General features: G+C 35.8%; 2 protein-coding genes across 2 annotated transcripts in view; one reads left to right on the top strand and one right to left on the bottom strand.

Annotated features, from left to right (window-relative positions):
• Window positions 1-3,014, top strand: part of lt (vacuolar protein sorting-associated protein light) — a 49,343-nt gene extending 46,329 nt beyond the window's left edge. The window contains exon 23 of the mRNA XM_089240703.1: window positions 2,791-3,014. Coding sequence (XP_089096829.1) covers window positions 2,791-2,853 — 63 coding nt within the window. The 3' untranslated portion in view covers window positions 2,854-3,014. The remainder of the gene's footprint in view (window positions 1-2,790) is intronic.
• Window positions 3,015-3,469: 455 nt separating this feature from the next.
• Window positions 3,470-17,214, bottom strand: part of LOC149078585 (dynein axonemal heavy chain 8-like) — a 294,865-nt gene continuing 281,120 nt past the window's right edge. Inside the window, exons 85-87 of the mRNA XM_089241134.1 lie at window positions 13,596-13,785; window positions 8,512-8,630; window positions 3,470-3,897 (exon numbers count right to left, since the gene is read on the bottom strand). Coding sequence (XP_089097260.1) covers window positions 3,607-3,897; window positions 8,512-8,630; window positions 13,596-13,785 — 600 coding nt within the window. The 3' untranslated portion in view covers window positions 3,470-3,606. The remainder of the gene's footprint in view (window positions 3,898-8,511; window positions 8,631-13,595; window positions 13,786-17,214) is intronic.

Genomic DNA, 17,214 nt, shown 5'->3' with positions numbered 1-17,214 from the left:
ATCAACTTTTAATAATTGCGTTATAGTGAATGTGTGTGTGGATAAAAGCGTAAAAACAATCTGCTCAGTTGTGATAATGTGAAAATAAAATAAAGGGCAAAATCTTTGCTCATAATATGAATCATCGCTCATTAACAGTCAAAATTTGTTTAAAATGTTTGCTCATTAACTGAAGTTCCACTGTATATATGTTATAGTAAACATAATAAATCAGTACCTTTGTGTAATCACCATTCCTCTAAGTGAGTTTGATCAATTTTATTGCATTTATCATTTTTACTAACAATCGTGCGTAATTCTTAAATGAAATTGGTGAGGTTGATAAATATGAAAGGTAAGTCATATGGAAATATCACTTTAATTCAAGCATTTATCAGCTTTGCCTTTACATAATGCATGCATTTTTCCATAAAAATTAAATTGGAATAAGTGTAAAAAATATAGAAAAACTAGTTATAATACCCAGGTTTTTCTCCATATTTCTGGGTGTAGTGCTTAGAAATTCTGAGATCCCCGCATTATCAGTCAATCAGAGTCAAGCAACTGTGACGTCATAGAAACATCACAGCAGACTGCGAGACTACCGCAACTTTTAATCCATTTGCTGCCACCATATTTCCTGACGACATTTAATAATGGATATATTAAATTCAACTTCAGCTCGGCAACCACCATTGGTACAGTGGGATGTTCGTGGGACGCTTAAAACGAAGGTTATGAGTTCGAGTCCCTTCGAACCCGTCTAATTTTTTTTCCCTAACATCTTCGTTTGAGAAATTTAATTTCTTTTAACCATTACACAGGATAAATATGATTTATTATATTATAATTCACCACAAATTGTCAGATGCACGGTAATGGGTGGGGGGTTGGTCCCAAACAGCGAACTTGGGAGTGAATGGGGTGCCACCCCCGTACAATAAGTTATCGTTTATTGAATCACTAGACTTAGACTTATGGGTGGGTGGTTTCATAGAACCTAGCACTGTGACCAGAGGTCTATTGTACTGTGTTGAATCACTAAAAAAAGTTTACATTTTTTTCTAATTTAATCCAAAAGTGGTTTAGTTGCATCAAGTTGACAATAATAACGGCTCGCAAAGCTGGACCCTGCTATCATTTATTGATTCATACAGTGCCGACCCATTACTTTGTAATTGGTTCATAATGATAATAAATTCATTAGGAAACCAAACATAGAACTTGTGTTTTGGCAAGCCACTGTATTTATTGCATGTCAATATAATTATTATTATATAATATATATATCATTATTATTATGATCGTTATATTATAGTATTGTTAAATTATATCATTGTAATATTATCGTGTGAGCAAATGAGACGTAATGACAAAATAATAGCGAAATCGTTAATAGATGCTGGTGTTTGGCGATAAGTTGCCAAACAGGACAGAAGGAGGTACACTTTACAACGTCATAGCGTGATAATGTGGTAAGAGAATAAAAACTTTTTTCTAAGCATTAGTATTTCTGGGAGCATCAAAGCAGCGACAAACCATTGTAAAGAGTAAAACTTGTTTGGGAACCACAGTAAACATTTCAAAAGTCATTGTTGAAGCCCAAAAACCATTGTTGCCCAACCGTTTTTTGCCCATTTCATGCATTTACCCATCTCTGACAAATTTTAAAGTAACCCATTGTTCAAGTCGCATCCTGTTCAGTGTATATACAAAATTTGGGTAGTACTGCTATCTACCTTTCGTATTGGAAGTAGTAATGGCTAAAGATGCGTTAATTTTCATGTTATGTAAATAAATGAAATTACTACTTCATGTTGGTATTTGATTTTCTCTTGAATGCCCTTATAACAGTTTGGCAGAAGTGTGTTTCATTATTATTTATGGCAGTGGTTCTCAAAGTGTGCATTGTGGCTCCTAGGGGTTTTGCTGTAAGCTGCCTTATTAATGTGTGCCTATTCAATATCATAAAACAGTTTTTTTGTTAAACGATTCTGGGAAGCCACAGATACATGCTCACTAGGGTAAGGGCATGGCCCCCACATCCTGAAGCAGGGCCCCTCGACCAGACTTTCACGAGGTCCCTTTATGATGAATTTATAGCGTGAAAAACAAAAAAAAATGATTAAAATCACCCCAGGGCTGGAGCCTTGTCAGCCCACCCCTTGTGGGGGACATGGATAAGGGTGCAGTGGAAGACAAAAATTTGAGAACCATTGAGATTTATGGGAATCGGCTGGGACCAGCAATTTTTGGTATTATATTTAAATTTTTGTAATAACTGAGTTCAACAGTAAAAATTTTTTCTCATGTGATAGGAGTCATAGCAACTCCATTGTCACCACAGTGATCGGCTGAAGTTTGTTTTTGGTGGTTCCCAACTTCAAGGAGCAAATGTGAGCCCGATCTCCCCATAAGTCTCTCCACAGAGAGCGACAGACCTACACTCATCAATCATTACGCTTCACTCATAGTTAGAAAAATTGGCGGCAGATGACAGCAATACACATAACAAGCATTACACAGAAATGAACTTCACTCATGTTAGGTTCATAATGCATACACATTCCAGCATGTACCAATTCGTTAGAAGTTCCGTAGAGGAATACGGACGAGGAGTGTGTGTGTGTGTGGTTTAGTAGTGGTAGGAGCTATTGTGCATTTCAAACATGAAATATTGCAATCCCTAATTTTTAAGTATTGAAAATCAGTTATTTTGTGAAGTTTTGTCTAATTATTTTGAACTTTGATCATGCAAGTCTGAGTCATTCAGATTTTACAGTTGCTACAGTATTTTGATAATCTTTGCAGGATACCTGCAGCATTTGCAGTACAAAGAAACGAGGACCAGGCTCTACACAGATTCTTAAATGATGTGTTGGACCCAATTGCTAACTCTGTGATATTACATAATGTGCGTAAATAAAACTTGAATATTAAAAAAGTAAGAATGCTCTAATCCTTATATCAGAGCGGACGTAACTCTGTATATGCAAATAATATATATAAAAATAAAAATTACTTTATTCCTTGAATTGAAACTAGACTCATAAAACATACTGTTTGGCATTGCTGAGAGTTTCTTTATGAAAAGAGCCAATGTTGATGCAATTTTTCTGTAGTACTGGTATCAGGTCAGGGCCTGAATTATAGGGAGTGCTAGGGAACAACCACCGTGGGTGGCAAAATTTGTGGGGGTGGTCGCAAAAGTCCTCGTTACGGCCCTGATTATAGTACAGTAGAACGTTGCTTGTTAGAATTGTGGATAATGTTATTGGGGTTTTTTATCACTTTAGCAAATTATAGGAAGTTTATGTATAGTTATTAGAACTTCAGTCTGGTTTATATCATTTTTCCCATTCAACAACAAAGTCCAGATAACTATAAGCAAATTTTTCCTTTATGATATTGGTTCTTTTCCTATTTAAGGAAAATCACACTATTGGTGATTCTAATAAGCAGCATCTACTGTACATTAAAACACTGGCTTATATTGCAATAAAGTTTATTTTAAACCAACAGTAGTGTACATCAATAAGGGGGGAAAAGACACATGATGATGAACTATAACAGACTAAAATATCACAGGATACCAAACCATAGTTAAAAAATCTATAAAATATTAGACTATTTGGTATCACACAGTAAGGCAACGCCTCGAAGTACCCAATGTTCGGGAGGATGGTTAGAAGACTTTAACCACAAAGCAGTAATATATGTGAGATCTGTGCGCCTAGGTTTCTTATATACCGGACACATATACAGCTTCGGGTCTTTCGGAGCCTGCGTGTTTTCTGCAGAGATGTGAACAACAGGAAGAGCAGTGAACAGGATTTTGGGAGATGGTTCTATCAATGAGCAAGCTTTCTTATCCCAAGAAGCTCCATCCAGAAATAAACCATAAACATACACCCCTTCCTGAAAAGGAAAAAAATTCTATAGCACACACGAGTAAGAAAAAATTTGAAAATAATGCTGTATATGACTAACCACAGATTATTTTATGATGGTGACATCTGCTTATTGATTGATCTATTATACAGACTGTCCTGTGGATCGTTCGCACAGTGGGTATCTTTGCAACCATTCACTTTAGAAACATACAATTATAAAAAGTTTTGAAATTACTTGTCATTACTCAAAATGTTTTAAATATTCCAAAAGGGTCGTATACATAAAAAAAATACAAAAATAAACTTTTCATGTTGACCCCAATGCTGTCTTAAGGGATGGGTCAACCCAGGCATCACAAAAATGAGATTTGGTTGTGAATTTGTCCGGTAGGGCCTCAGAAAAATCACTTGGCCCTGGGAGGGGGGGGGGGGGGCTCATGATGCTCTTAAGAGGGCCCTGGTTGACCCTATTAATAGTGTATACTAAATTGTCCAATTAGTGAAATGTCTATGCCGCTCTGAAAAGTCGTTTACAAAAAATTCCATAATTTTAAATGCAATATTAACCACTTTATGATAAGACAAAATATTTCCTCCAAATGGCAGTGGAAAAAATTCAAACAAGTTCTGTGTTTTTTCTTACCTCTCTCTTCATCATCAGAAGCTTTATTGTAACCTTATGACTAAATTATTTTTTTTTACCCCTCTATTATTTCTATACTCCTATTAGTGATTTTTTTCCTCGCACATATCTTTCTACCATATACATGTTTAAGCAAAAGAGAATAAGCAGGGTGAGAGTGAAAACAGGGCTGTCGCAAGAGCATCCTGAGCCCCCAGGCAAGGTGATTTTTCTGAGACCATACCAGGCAAATTCTCAAAAATTTCAACCAGATCTCATTTTTGTGAGGCTATGCCATGCCTTAAGACAACACTGGGTGAAAACGTAAATTTACTGTGTACTCTCTTATCTATTATACTCTTTTTTCTCTCCTTCATTTATCTTTCTCCTTCTCCCTTTTCTGACATGCAGTTAGGTTAAATTAAGACAAGGTTACTAGATTTATCCCCAATTCGTGAAATAGAGATACCAAAAGCTTGTGAGCAAAGGGGTCAACAGAGATATTCAACTTGAAAGCTTTCAGCGTTTGTCACCAATGTTTGAAAGTGCAGCTCACAAACAGAAAAAATGAAAATTAAATTCAAAGCATGAACAATGTAATTTTATATCATTGTGACTAAAAAAAATAGAATAATTTCACACTATAATAATTTTGCTTATTATTTATCAGCCAAGTTGTTTCACAACAAAATTACTTTTAAAAAACACAAATGAAAAAAAAACGTCTTTTCATTTGCGTTTCTCAACTGATCAGTCATTTGAAGTGAAACTGCCAATGTTTCCTGTGTTAAGCTTCTATCTGCTGAGATTTGCAACAGATGTTTTTTTACAGAATTATTTCACTTTTTGGTCCAGAAAAAAGTGGAAACTTTTTCATAATTCAAAATATATTTTGTCCAAGAAAGAGAAGTATTTGGAACAGTGAAAGATTAAAATAATTTATCTTTTAAAATACATAATGTAAAATAGTCTAAATAAAATAATAATTGAAATTATTCTGTTTCAGTAGTGTCTATAAAAATGATGATTTTCAAGCCAATGAAAACTGCCCAAAACAGTGATATGTTGCCAAAACAAGTGAATGAATTCATTGAATTTTTCCCATCTTTCATACAAAGAACTTAATTCAAATTTTGGATGATTCAAACTTTTACCGAACTCCCCCTTAGTTTTCTATGTAATTTAATGTTAAAATTTCTCGTTTAATTTGAATTTTTTGAAGCTGGAGATGGAAAAAAAAAATCATGATTTTTGTATGCTCAAAAGCTTCCTCTTAAGCTTCTATGCTCAATAGCTCTTTAGGTCATTCTTTGACCTAGTTGCTCGCACTCTAGGTCACTCTTTTTTGTTATTCACTTTTACACTATTATGGTAGCTTACAAACGTTCTAGGTCACTCATTTGTTTACTCACTCTTTAGGAAGAAGCATATTTATGGTTTTACTCCCTGTAGACTATAAAAATTTTGCTACTGTTCTCCCATTCTACAGAATTTTTTGACCACTCATTCAAATTTACTAGTTGTTTAAGGGCTAAACTTTCCGGTAAATTTCTATATTCCAAGCACAAGTAAGGATTTAAAAACCTTTAATTTACCATTTTCGTTGTTTTTAGGGTCAAGGCAAAGTTTGGGATAAACTTAGAAATGTATACCATAATTCACAGGGGTGGGAACTCTGCGCCACACTGTGCCAAAATTAGCATCTTGTGCCATCCTGCTCCAATAGTGTATTTCTCTGTGCCAAATAGCAAATTTTTTGCTCCAGTAAACTGGAATTTCAGAAAGGACAGCAAAAAATTTTGGTTCCTGCTTGCCGCTAAATGATTCTTTCTGAAAAGAATGTGTTTTATTCCTCTGTACTTTTCAGCATCATCCCCTCCCATCTGTAGTCGTGATGACCTTGAAAAACTAAGTGTGTCTGTTGGAAAGTAGTTTGATTACTCTGTAAAATACAGTGTTGGGAAAAACTCGCAGGCTAACCATGTGTGCTTTTCGCACTTTGTAAGCACTACAGAGGTATTTTTCACATTTGAACAAAAATCTTCAATCAAAAAATATTTAATTTTTATTTACCCTTCGTAACTTTACACCTAAACTTTTTTTAAAACTGGGACAAGAATGTTGAACAGATAATCCATCTGGTCTTTCGTTGAAAGAGTTGCCTTTCATTGAGAAAAGTTTGTGAAATTAAAAGAAGGTAGCAGATATTTTTTCGAATCAATTTTGGAATTTTCCTGGCAAGTTTCTACGCTCGACTTTACCCCGAAAATCGGACTAGCATAACTGCGACCCCTTATTTAAACTAGCGGCCCCTCATCTGGTTGTCCATCATGAAACCCGATAATATCCATGATCGTGCAGTTGAAGATGGTTAGCAATGGTCTAGCAGCTTTGGAGTGCAAATGTGAGTCAGTTTCTGTTTTAAAAAAAAAACAAAAAATCCCCACTGCATACAGCAGAAATTACTATAGTTGATCGTCATTGCGTCAAATCCTAATGTTCCACGAAAAATATTTTCATTTCGTGAATAAAAGAGTACGTCTGCCGAATTACAAATGGTAATTAGTAACTCATATAACGATCATAGTAAGCCAAATAACGATTGTTAAATCACCAATGTTGCAAAATATTGAGTGTTAAATTGCCAAATAACGAGTGCTGAATCACCAAACATCGTCTTGAATCTTCTGAAATTCTCTCCCATTTTGCAACAATTCATTCAGAGTATAAAAAAATAGAAAATTTAAAATAGGCCAAAAATTTTCTATTTTTTTTAAATTTAAACTGCTCCTGTTCCAAACAGTAACTAGTGTCCTCAATAAGCATAAAGTGTAATTTAAATAAACTGGTGTGAAAATTTTTATGACAGCCGCTCTTTTAAACAAGGTGTCAAAAACCTGAAAGACCAAAAACAAGCTGATTAAGACATGTATGATAACAAAAGACTGTGCTCAGACCAGTCATTTGGGGGGGGGGGAGAAAGCGATCCCCCCCCCCCGCCCGCCCGCTTGGAAAAATACACTAGAAATGTATAAATGTATAAAAAATACACTATAAAGTATATATATGTATATACATTCATTGAGTTCATGATCTTTGCCCCCAGAAAAAGTTGAAATTTCGGTCCTGACAGCGCAGTTCTTTTATTTTGAAAAAAAGCGGGGTTAATGAAAATATTCTTGTAAGTCAATATTTCGCTGCTCCAATTTACAAATATCTGCTTAAAAACTGCTCAGAATCCTATATTTTCCTGCTTCAAAACTGCTCTGAAATGGACTTTGCCACTTCCCACCCCTGAATTCTTGTACATACATAAAGCCATTGTTCTTGCGCATGGTTTCCATAGCAATATTAATAACCTAATAGCTATAATACCTGGTTCTGCCCAGGTTTTCTCTATATACTGGAAGCATTGAAGAAGTGACAAACCAGTGAAAAGGAGTAAACATGTCCGAAATGCATTGTTTGGCCCCAATAACTAAAGTACATTTCAAAAGTCATAGTTGAGCCCCATAACCATTGTGGCCCAGCAGTTTTTTGCTTATTTTGGGCATATTTGCCCAGCTCTGACAAACTTTTAATGCAGTCTATCATTGAAGTTGGGTTCTATTCTGTATTTATATGCAAAATTTGGTGCAGATCAGCTTAAAATTGTAGATTTGCTTGTAGAGCATACACACAGAGACTTAAAGAATTTATATATATATACAGTCGAATCCTGTTATAACGAACTCCAAAAGATTGGAGAAATCACTTCGTTACAATGAAATTTTGTTATGAAGGAATTCCAGGTTTTTACATTGTTCCTATGTAAACTTACCCGAGGGATTAGAAAAGTGTGTGTTAAAATGAGATTTTTCCTATAATGGTATACGTTAAAATGGGATTCGACTGTGTATATATATATTTATTTATATTTATCAGAGTAATATGACAGAAAAACATTAAGATGTCTATTCAATGAGTGAAATTTCTGGCATAAAAGAATTTACAAGAATTTTGAAGCAAATTTGATACCTTTGGCGATTCCTTGACTGTGTCTCGAACATACTGAGTGACTTCATTTGTGAGAGTAACGGAATCCAGGGGCCACTTATGAGCACGGCTAACATCTTGTCGCATAGCAGTCAAGAAACCTGATGAAACAACAAAGCTGTCAGTCAACTTTGATATTTTTTTTCTATACACCTTTTGCAACTTTCAGATGAAGTTACATTGTACTAAAACCTCCAGCGTTATACTTATAGAATTGATAATAACAATACAGAAAAACACAAACTTGAGATAACAACATTGAGCAGATTTCACTTATTTTCTTTATCATAGTTCCCCCCCCCCCCATGCATTTTTGATTTTTTAATTCTTTTTTTTTGGGATAAATATGAACTGAAACCAACAAGATTGTGACTAACCCACCACAAAGTACAACTGAACCCTCAAAATCCACAGGATGTTTATACAAACAAAGTCACAGTTAGAGGTGTAAAATTCTCGATAATATTTTGGAGAATATTCTCTGGAAGGGCTAAAATAACAAATAACTTCATATTAAGGATTTAACTTGTGAAAGAATATCTAAAAAATGCTAATAAAATGCTTGCTACCTGATTTAGTAGTAACTTTTAAAAAACAATTAACAGTAAATTGCTTTACTTTATTTTTCTGCAACAACTGTGCAAAAAATAAAAGTTGAACATCTCTGTTCTCAGAGGACACAGAACTGTTCTGAATGGGCACCCTGATTATACACTGCTGGCCACCCAAATTGCAACACCAAGAAAGACAAGAGATATCGCAACAATATTTATTTTGTAGATAACATGTTGACCAAGCATCAAATGATTAAATTTATAGACTTCTGTGAAGTGTGGTTCCTGCTAAAATCAGTAGCCAGAGTAGCCGCCATTGTTGGAGATCACCACTGCCACACGCCTCGGCATTGATTCAAAGAGACTTTGGATGTGTTCTTGGGGTACAGCAGACCAAGAAGCTTCCACGCGTTGCCAAAGTTGATCTGGTGTGGCAGCTGGGGATGTAATCTGGGTCAATTGTTGAGCAACCATGGACCACATGTTTTCTATCGGCGAAAGATCCGGAGAGCGAGCTGGCCAGGGAAGCAATTCAATCTGGCGATTGACGAAGAACCTTTGGACAATGCGTGCCACGTGTGGTCGTGCATTATCCTGTTGAAATATGGCTGTGGGCAAGCCCTGAAGGTAAGGAAGGACAACTGGCTCCAACACCTCGGAGATGTAGCACTGGCTTTTTAAAGTACCGGGAATGCGTACTAGAGGAGTGCGAGAGTGATATCCAATACCGCCCCATACCATAATACCCGGTGCAGGACCAGTGTGGTGGTGCATAACGTAGCTTTTCAGCATCCTCTCTCCACGGTGTCTCTAGACTCGAATCCGACCATCGTGGTGTTGCAGACAGAAGCGTGACTCCTCAATAAAGACAATTTCATTCCATTGTGCCGTCCACATCCTTCTTTCATCGCACCATTGGCGGCGGAGACGTCTGTGGCTCTGCGTCAAGAGTAGACGAAGCAATGGACGTCTTGTGGACAGACCACTCTGCTGTAAACGGCGTCGAATGGTACGCGCAGACACTGTATAATGCGGTACAGACTGAATGTGCTGTGCTATGGTTCGTGATGTGGCTGAGCGATCCGTCACTGCCATACGCACAATACGCCTGTCATCACGTGAAGTGGTGCACTGAGGTGGATGCGATCGAACACGTCGGTCCGTCGTACCCTCCTGCATCCAACGATCACATATCCGCATTACAGTTGTTTGGTTTCGTCCAACACGACTACCGATTTCCCTGAAAGATAATCCACAATCTTGGTAGGCCACTATCCTTCCTCTGTCGAACTCGGATACTTGATCAAAAGATGATCGCTGTTTTCTACGAGGCATAATTGATCTTTTTTTGAAAAAACCACAAGAAAAACACAATTGCCGTACTTCAAATCGTCGAAATCTCCAAGCCTTAAATAGCGCTTTGAAGTGGCGCCACAGGCGCGCGTGATGTGCGTCTGCGCTGAAATTCTAATCATTTGCATATCTCACCTCCGCTAATGCATGTTGTAACTTTCATATTATTTACATGCTTCCTTCAGGGTGTTGCATTTACGGTGGCCAGCAGTGTAATTATTCACAATAGTATGAATAGAGATGTAAAATTCTTCGTAATAATCTTTTGGAAAATATTCTGATTGAGGAGGATATTTGAGAATAATCTTTTTTTTTGGAAAGGATGTAAGAATAATTATTTCCACATCTTAACAATTTAACTTTTGAATTAATATCTAAAAAATATGTTTTGGCATAAATTTAAAAATATTAACCTGATTTCATTAGTAAAAAAAACTATCTTGTACAGTCAGTTTTGCTTGTAGAAAAATTAAAACATTTAAGTTGAACGTCACCCTTTGCAAAGGAGACAGAACTGTTCTCAATGGGCACTCTGACGCAATTATTCACGATAGTAATTAATTTTTCCATTCTATAGATTAAGATATATTTTTGCCTCCTGTCATGCTATTCATGATTTGCTGTGAAATGTATTAGAATTGTGAAATGTATTAGAATCTGCCAAACTGGCAATCAGTATGGTTGTCAAAACATTCTTTTTAAATCGACAAAAGCTTGAAAAGCTTCCATTAACTTCACTCCTGAAAAATGAAGAGAAAACTATTCCATGTATGTAAAAAGACTATGTAAAGAGTATGCAAAAAGATACCATGTATGTAAAAAGACTTTTTTGGAAAACAAAACCTAAATTTTTCTATTGAACAACTTGCAAAGAAATATGAGTGATAAAAAATTTGAGTGCTCGTACATTGAAGAAAATAACTTCTGCATCTTCTTAAGAATGAAGGTGATTATATAAGAATAATGCCCTTTGCCAATCAACTTTGATTTTATTTTTCGCTTTTAAGGTATCCAACTATGTTGAAATTTCCTTTTGGAAGAAAATATGGATTTTCATTTTTTAATTTTTTATAAAAGCCCTATTTGTTGTGATTCCAAAACGGGCCTTTTTTTGTTTATATGATGCTTAGAATCAAAGTTACGTTCACTTTACTGTTGCATTTTTACATACAAGTAATACGAGTTAAAGAATAAAGTATTTAAACGTATTTTACGAAGAATGCTATTTTTGACATTTTACGTGACTTTGTGACATGATTTGTAAAAATTAATGCATTGCATCCGTACGAAATTTTAATGTGATATTTTGCTATATATTGTTGAGGTTATGAACCAAAATCTAATGTAGGATGAAATTTCAAAAAATTCACACGTACTTAAACCTATTTTGGTGTAACTTATGAACATATCATGCAATCCTTTAAATTTTGATTCATAACCTGCAACATTACTAGCTAAATGCACTGTGAAAATCACAAAGCATTTCATTAATAAACTTTTGTGAACGTGTTTTGAATATCACATGAATTTTGCCTAAAATTTGACATAAAAACGACTTTTTCATAGAAAATATAATAGATAGACCAAAATTTGTCACTGTTTTCACCATTTCGAGACACTTTCTATCAAAAAATGTATTTAAAGTTCACTCCAGAACCATTTTAAAGAAAAGTGACGAGAAAGGTAGTCAGATACCTTAATTTATTTGTCAAAATTTATCTAATTTTGAAAATTTTTCATAACCTTAAATGTTTTCAAAACCTTCTTAACGAAAACTTTTGGAACCTCTACTCATGACCAAGAGAATACTCTAAGGATGTTTTCAAACTAAAAGTTGCCATTATGAAGTCATTTTGCCAAAAATGGTATTGTTTCAAATGTTTCAGGCAATGAAAACTGAATTATACTTCATAATATAAACAAAATTAGTATTTTCTTTCATTATTTTTAAAGGAAGAAAAATATATTCTTCAATTTTTACATCCCAGAGAATACTCTTGTCTTACGTCTTCAGTCACAGTGAATATAAAACCAAATCTGTGAATGACCCAAGTCACCACTATGATAGCATGACTTTGACCTTTAGCTTTCTCCACAGTCTTCTGTCATTGCCATGTGGAGTCTGGTTAGAGTAGCAAGTGGTTTGTGAGTGGATATTCACAAAGAAATTATTAAAAGAATTGTTAATGAACTGGATCAAAATTTAAAAAAAAAAAATATATATATATATATATATATATATATATAAAAGCAAAAATTACCAGCAATGGCACCATAAGCATTCATCAACAGCCAAGAAATTCAAAACCTTAATTATCTGTAAAAAAAAACCCTTCTAAAACACAATTGCAGTTTTTTTTGGCAGGGCCATCTTCATAGCACCAGGGGCTCCTGAGCAATGTGATTCTATTGTTCCTTCTTCTAGCTAAAAGCATCTACCTACACACTCAAATATTTACTTTTGAAGAAAATGACAGTACCAAATCTAATTATCATGAGGCTCCCAGACTATGCCTATGGGTGCCCCCCCCCCCCCCACCTCAAGATGGCAATGGCATCCACAGTAATTTTCAGCATGGGTCTGAGCACCCACTAAATTGATTCAGAAATCAAAATTTCCTATGTAAAGATCAAGATGAGCACTCACAAGTTCCAAACACTTCTGATGTCCCTGTAAGATGGCCATGGTTTTTCAAGGGCATATATGTACTTAAGAGTATCGTGGGTCTCAGGATCATCACTGACGCCATCATGTGTCAATGACCGAGTCGATTAATCTAATGTACATGCAATTGTATGACATCATCAATGAATTGACATCATCATCATGCCCTCCGCTTCCATTATTGTGCTCCGCCCCAGTCTATCTCTGTGTATGGGGGAACATGATGGTTTCCCCAGGCAACTAGATTTTTCTGAGGCCTCTACCTGGTCAGAAACTACTACCAGCAATAAAAAATGAAGTTACAATGTGGTTCTTGTAGTGGGTGGCAGAGAGATTTCTATGACTCTAAAATACAGGAAACTAATGCCTAGACCTAACAAAATGTTAGAACAATGGCGGAAATTAGCTAGAAAGATGAAAATTTACAACCACTGATTTAGATACATCATGTGATCATTCACTTTTTTTCCTAGAAAATATTCAGAAATACTTACCCTGAGGATTGAAGAATCCTGTCATCCAGAAACAATCAGGCCTTCCTTTGAAGACCCATGTGGAGAACTGCTTATTCCTCTCAATAAGCTCAGAAAACCAAAAGCCGATAGAGCTTGAATCCCATGAAATCTTTGCCCATGTAGCAGGGATACGCCCATCATACAGACTGTCCAAGGCATCCCTTAAATTCTGTCATGGAAAAAGTTTTCATCATCATCATCATGAAATAACAAGGGAAAAAAATTGAATGTTAAATTTCTCATAACGTTAAATAAGAACTTTCATGGTCAGAGGCCTATTTATGTGGGGAGAAGAGACTAAGCGGGCTGCTGCTCAAGCAGGGCTAAATTTGGTCATTTAGCAGCCCGGTGCAAGAATATTTCTGCGTCTCTCTTCAATATTACGAGAGATATTGTGTTGCCGTTACGCCCAGAGATGAACTCATTTTTAATTAAAACATCCATTAAAATTCAATTTAGGAAGCCAGTAAAAGTCTAAAAATTTGGATCAATCAAAAAACCTTTCCGAGGAGGTTCCAGAAACCAGGGCCATCTTAACGCATGGACATACAGTATAATGTAGGTTGATAAGAAGCTTCACATTAATGAAACATATACAAAACAGAATAATGCCTAATACATTGAATAAGATTTTAAATCGATGTGACTGGCACTTCAAGTCTGATAGAATGACAGGCCCAGAGAATCTCTTTCCCACAAGACTCATGCTCATGGTGCTGTTAAAACCATGCCCCCATCCTCCAGTTTGGAAATGCTGACAGGGCTCTGGAAACCTCAGGTACAGGCAGGGCCGGGCTTAGGAATTTCGCGGCCCGGTGCAGAAAAATTTTTGCGGCCCCCCCCCTCCAAAGCATTTTTATGGAGCCGCTACCCAACTTTTTGAGTTACGAACATAAATCGCATAGGGGAAAGAGTTGTTTAAAAAAAATTAATTACACTTATTTTTTCATTGTTTCAGGAACGTGTTGATAGTTGAGATCTCAATCAATAGAGCCCAGAAGTTTAGGCACTAAAAAGGCATTTATAATTTTTGGAAGGAAAGAAATATAACTAAAAACTTAGGTATTAAGGGTCCAAAAACTAGCTTAAAAATTGGTTGTGCTCAATCCATCATTATATTATCCGATAATGATGGAATAATATAATAACTGCATTATATTATCCAAGTTAAATTGATTGCAGGCCCATAATACAGGGCCGTAACTGCCCCGGGTGGAAAAATTTTGGGGGGGGGGGCGGCAATTTTAGGTGGAACAAAGAAGTGACCAAAAAAGTATGCAAACATTTAAGCCACCAAAAGAGTAACTTAAGAGACAGAGGCTAATTTTATAGTGTCAGCGTTAAGTGGTCCCAGGAAAGCCGATTTGAGGAATGAGGTCAACAAAATTAGACCAGAATGGCTGAGTGAATGAACGCCAGGGGCTCTACCACCGGACTTATCCCATTGCTGAGATCTCTTCCAGCCCAGCTTTGTCGCAGAGTCTGGAACAAAGTGAGTGCACCTAACAGTCTGAGTGGGTAGCTAGTGTCGTGCTTGATATTTCAGTGCTGCCATCTATACTTCAATGTGTGAGTGAAGTGTAATGATTGAATTTGTTACGTTGTAGGCTTGGTGCTCTCTGCGGGGAGACTTTTTAACAGGGAGATCGGCTTGCATTCATGCCTTAAAGTTGGAAACCACAGAAAACCAACTTCAGCCGACCACTACTGTGGCGCTGGTGGGGTTCGAACCCGGATCATAGCGATGGGAGCAAGGAGAATGGCTGTAAAATTTGTGTAGCCCACAGCCAGCAAAACCATAAATCCGTCTTTGTTCATGTTCAACAACATTTAACTGGATATATTGCATTGAAACCAGTAGAAGATATCAAGATGAACTATTTTCTTTTTGTCAAAGTTTCCTTGTGATTATCATTTGTAATTAAAATAGGCCTATTCCATATTTATTAAAAAAACCACTTTTTCCAGCTCAAAAATGAGACTGTATTGGCAAAAAATTCTAAATTACAGTGAAATCTATCCATAGGTAGTCCCAGAATTCTAGCCAGAACCACCAAAATGAGAGCTTTCTGTGGCAAAATTTCACGATGAGATCGGTTTGCATTCATGCTTCAGTTAGAAACCACAGAAAACCAATCTCAGCCCACCACCATGACGCCATGGTGTTTGCGGAACCTGGATCCTCACTATGTGAATTTGTCATTTGAATCACACAGCGGCTACATGTAGTAGTTCTATAAGAGAAAAAGGGACACTATTTTTTTCTGTCTGTAATTGCCTGTGACTGGAAGGAAGAAACTTTCCCTGTTGTTCCTAGCGATGTGAGCAAGGTTACCATATTTTTACTGGCTTTTTAAATGGGGGTTATATGCATATCCCCTAAATAAGCATCTTGGGTTCTATTGCAAAACCTATTTGTTTTGACCTGTACTATCATTCCTCTCGCTTTAGTGGTAGAATCCTGGGAAAACATCTTGTGTATTTTTATTATATTTGTTTAGAAAATTAGTTTCTTAGCATGTATTCCTACAACTCTTCGAAAACTAAGACAATTGAATGAACAACGTATTTGAACTCAAAATTGCAAAAAAGAAACACGGCTATACACGTTTCAGAACTATAGGAAGTTCCTTCATCAATAGCAAAAACAAAACAACATAAGAAAATCAAAGAAAAATAACGAAGAATTACTCCTTATAGCAGGAGTTACTCGCTGTTGTAGACAAAAGAGTCAAATTCAAAATTTTGCCTACGACAGCGAGTAACTCCCGCTATAAGGAGTAATTCTTTGTTATTTTTATTTTATTTTCTTATGTTGTTTTGTTTTTGCTACTGATGAAGGAACTTCCTATAGTTCTGAAATGCTTATAGCCGTGGTTCTTTTTTGCAATTTTGAGTTCAAATACGTTGTTTATTTATAATTGTCTTATCTAACCCAAAAGGTAATTCATTTTATATTTCTCTTCGAGTTTTTTTTTTCAGTCAAAAAATTGTGGAAATAAAAATGTCTTGCAAATGGCACATAAAAAACATACACAAAAGCGGTATAAAAGTACCATAATTTCGGGTGAATGAGCAGCATCCAGAAAAAGAATAAGTGGAGGAAAAAGTTTTCATAGAGATGACGTAGCTTTTTTACACTCTGCAGCTTTATACAAAAGTCGCACATTATCTTCATTCAAGAGTTGATAAAAAAACACTAACATTTGAATAAAACTTGATTTTGCACATTTAACTTACCTGTTTAAATGCTAATTTAAATGATATAATATGGTCAACATTCTTTATAATAGCCCACATCATTCCACGGAAAACTGATATTATTCTGAGAGATCGTTATATTGAAAGTTTGAAAAAAATCAACTTCTTAACAGAATTCCATAATTGGGTGAAAAGTAAAAAAATTTATATTAATTTCTTGCAATAAAAATGCATCAGGTTAGAAAACGCAGTAAAGTCTCAATAATTCAAGCCTCAAAAGTTCAATGTTCTGGATAATCTGAGGTGCTGGAATTTTTGAGAATCTCTCTCTCTCTCTCTCTCTCTCTCTTCTAAAACCCCTCTTTTTCACGGCATCCTTCCAGAATTAGCCAGCATG

This window comes from Pholcus phalangioides, unplaced genomic scaffold, assembly GCF_987345545.1.
Source record: "Pholcus phalangioides strain wild (caught in Gottingen) unplaced genomic scaffold, Ppha-v1.0 ptg000013l_1, whole genome shotgun sequence".
Classification (NCBI taxonomy): Eukaryota; Metazoa; Arthropoda; class Arachnida; order Araneae; family Pholcidae; genus Pholcus; species Pholcus phalangioides.
This window is presented reverse-complemented; position numbering and strand designations above follow the sequence as displayed.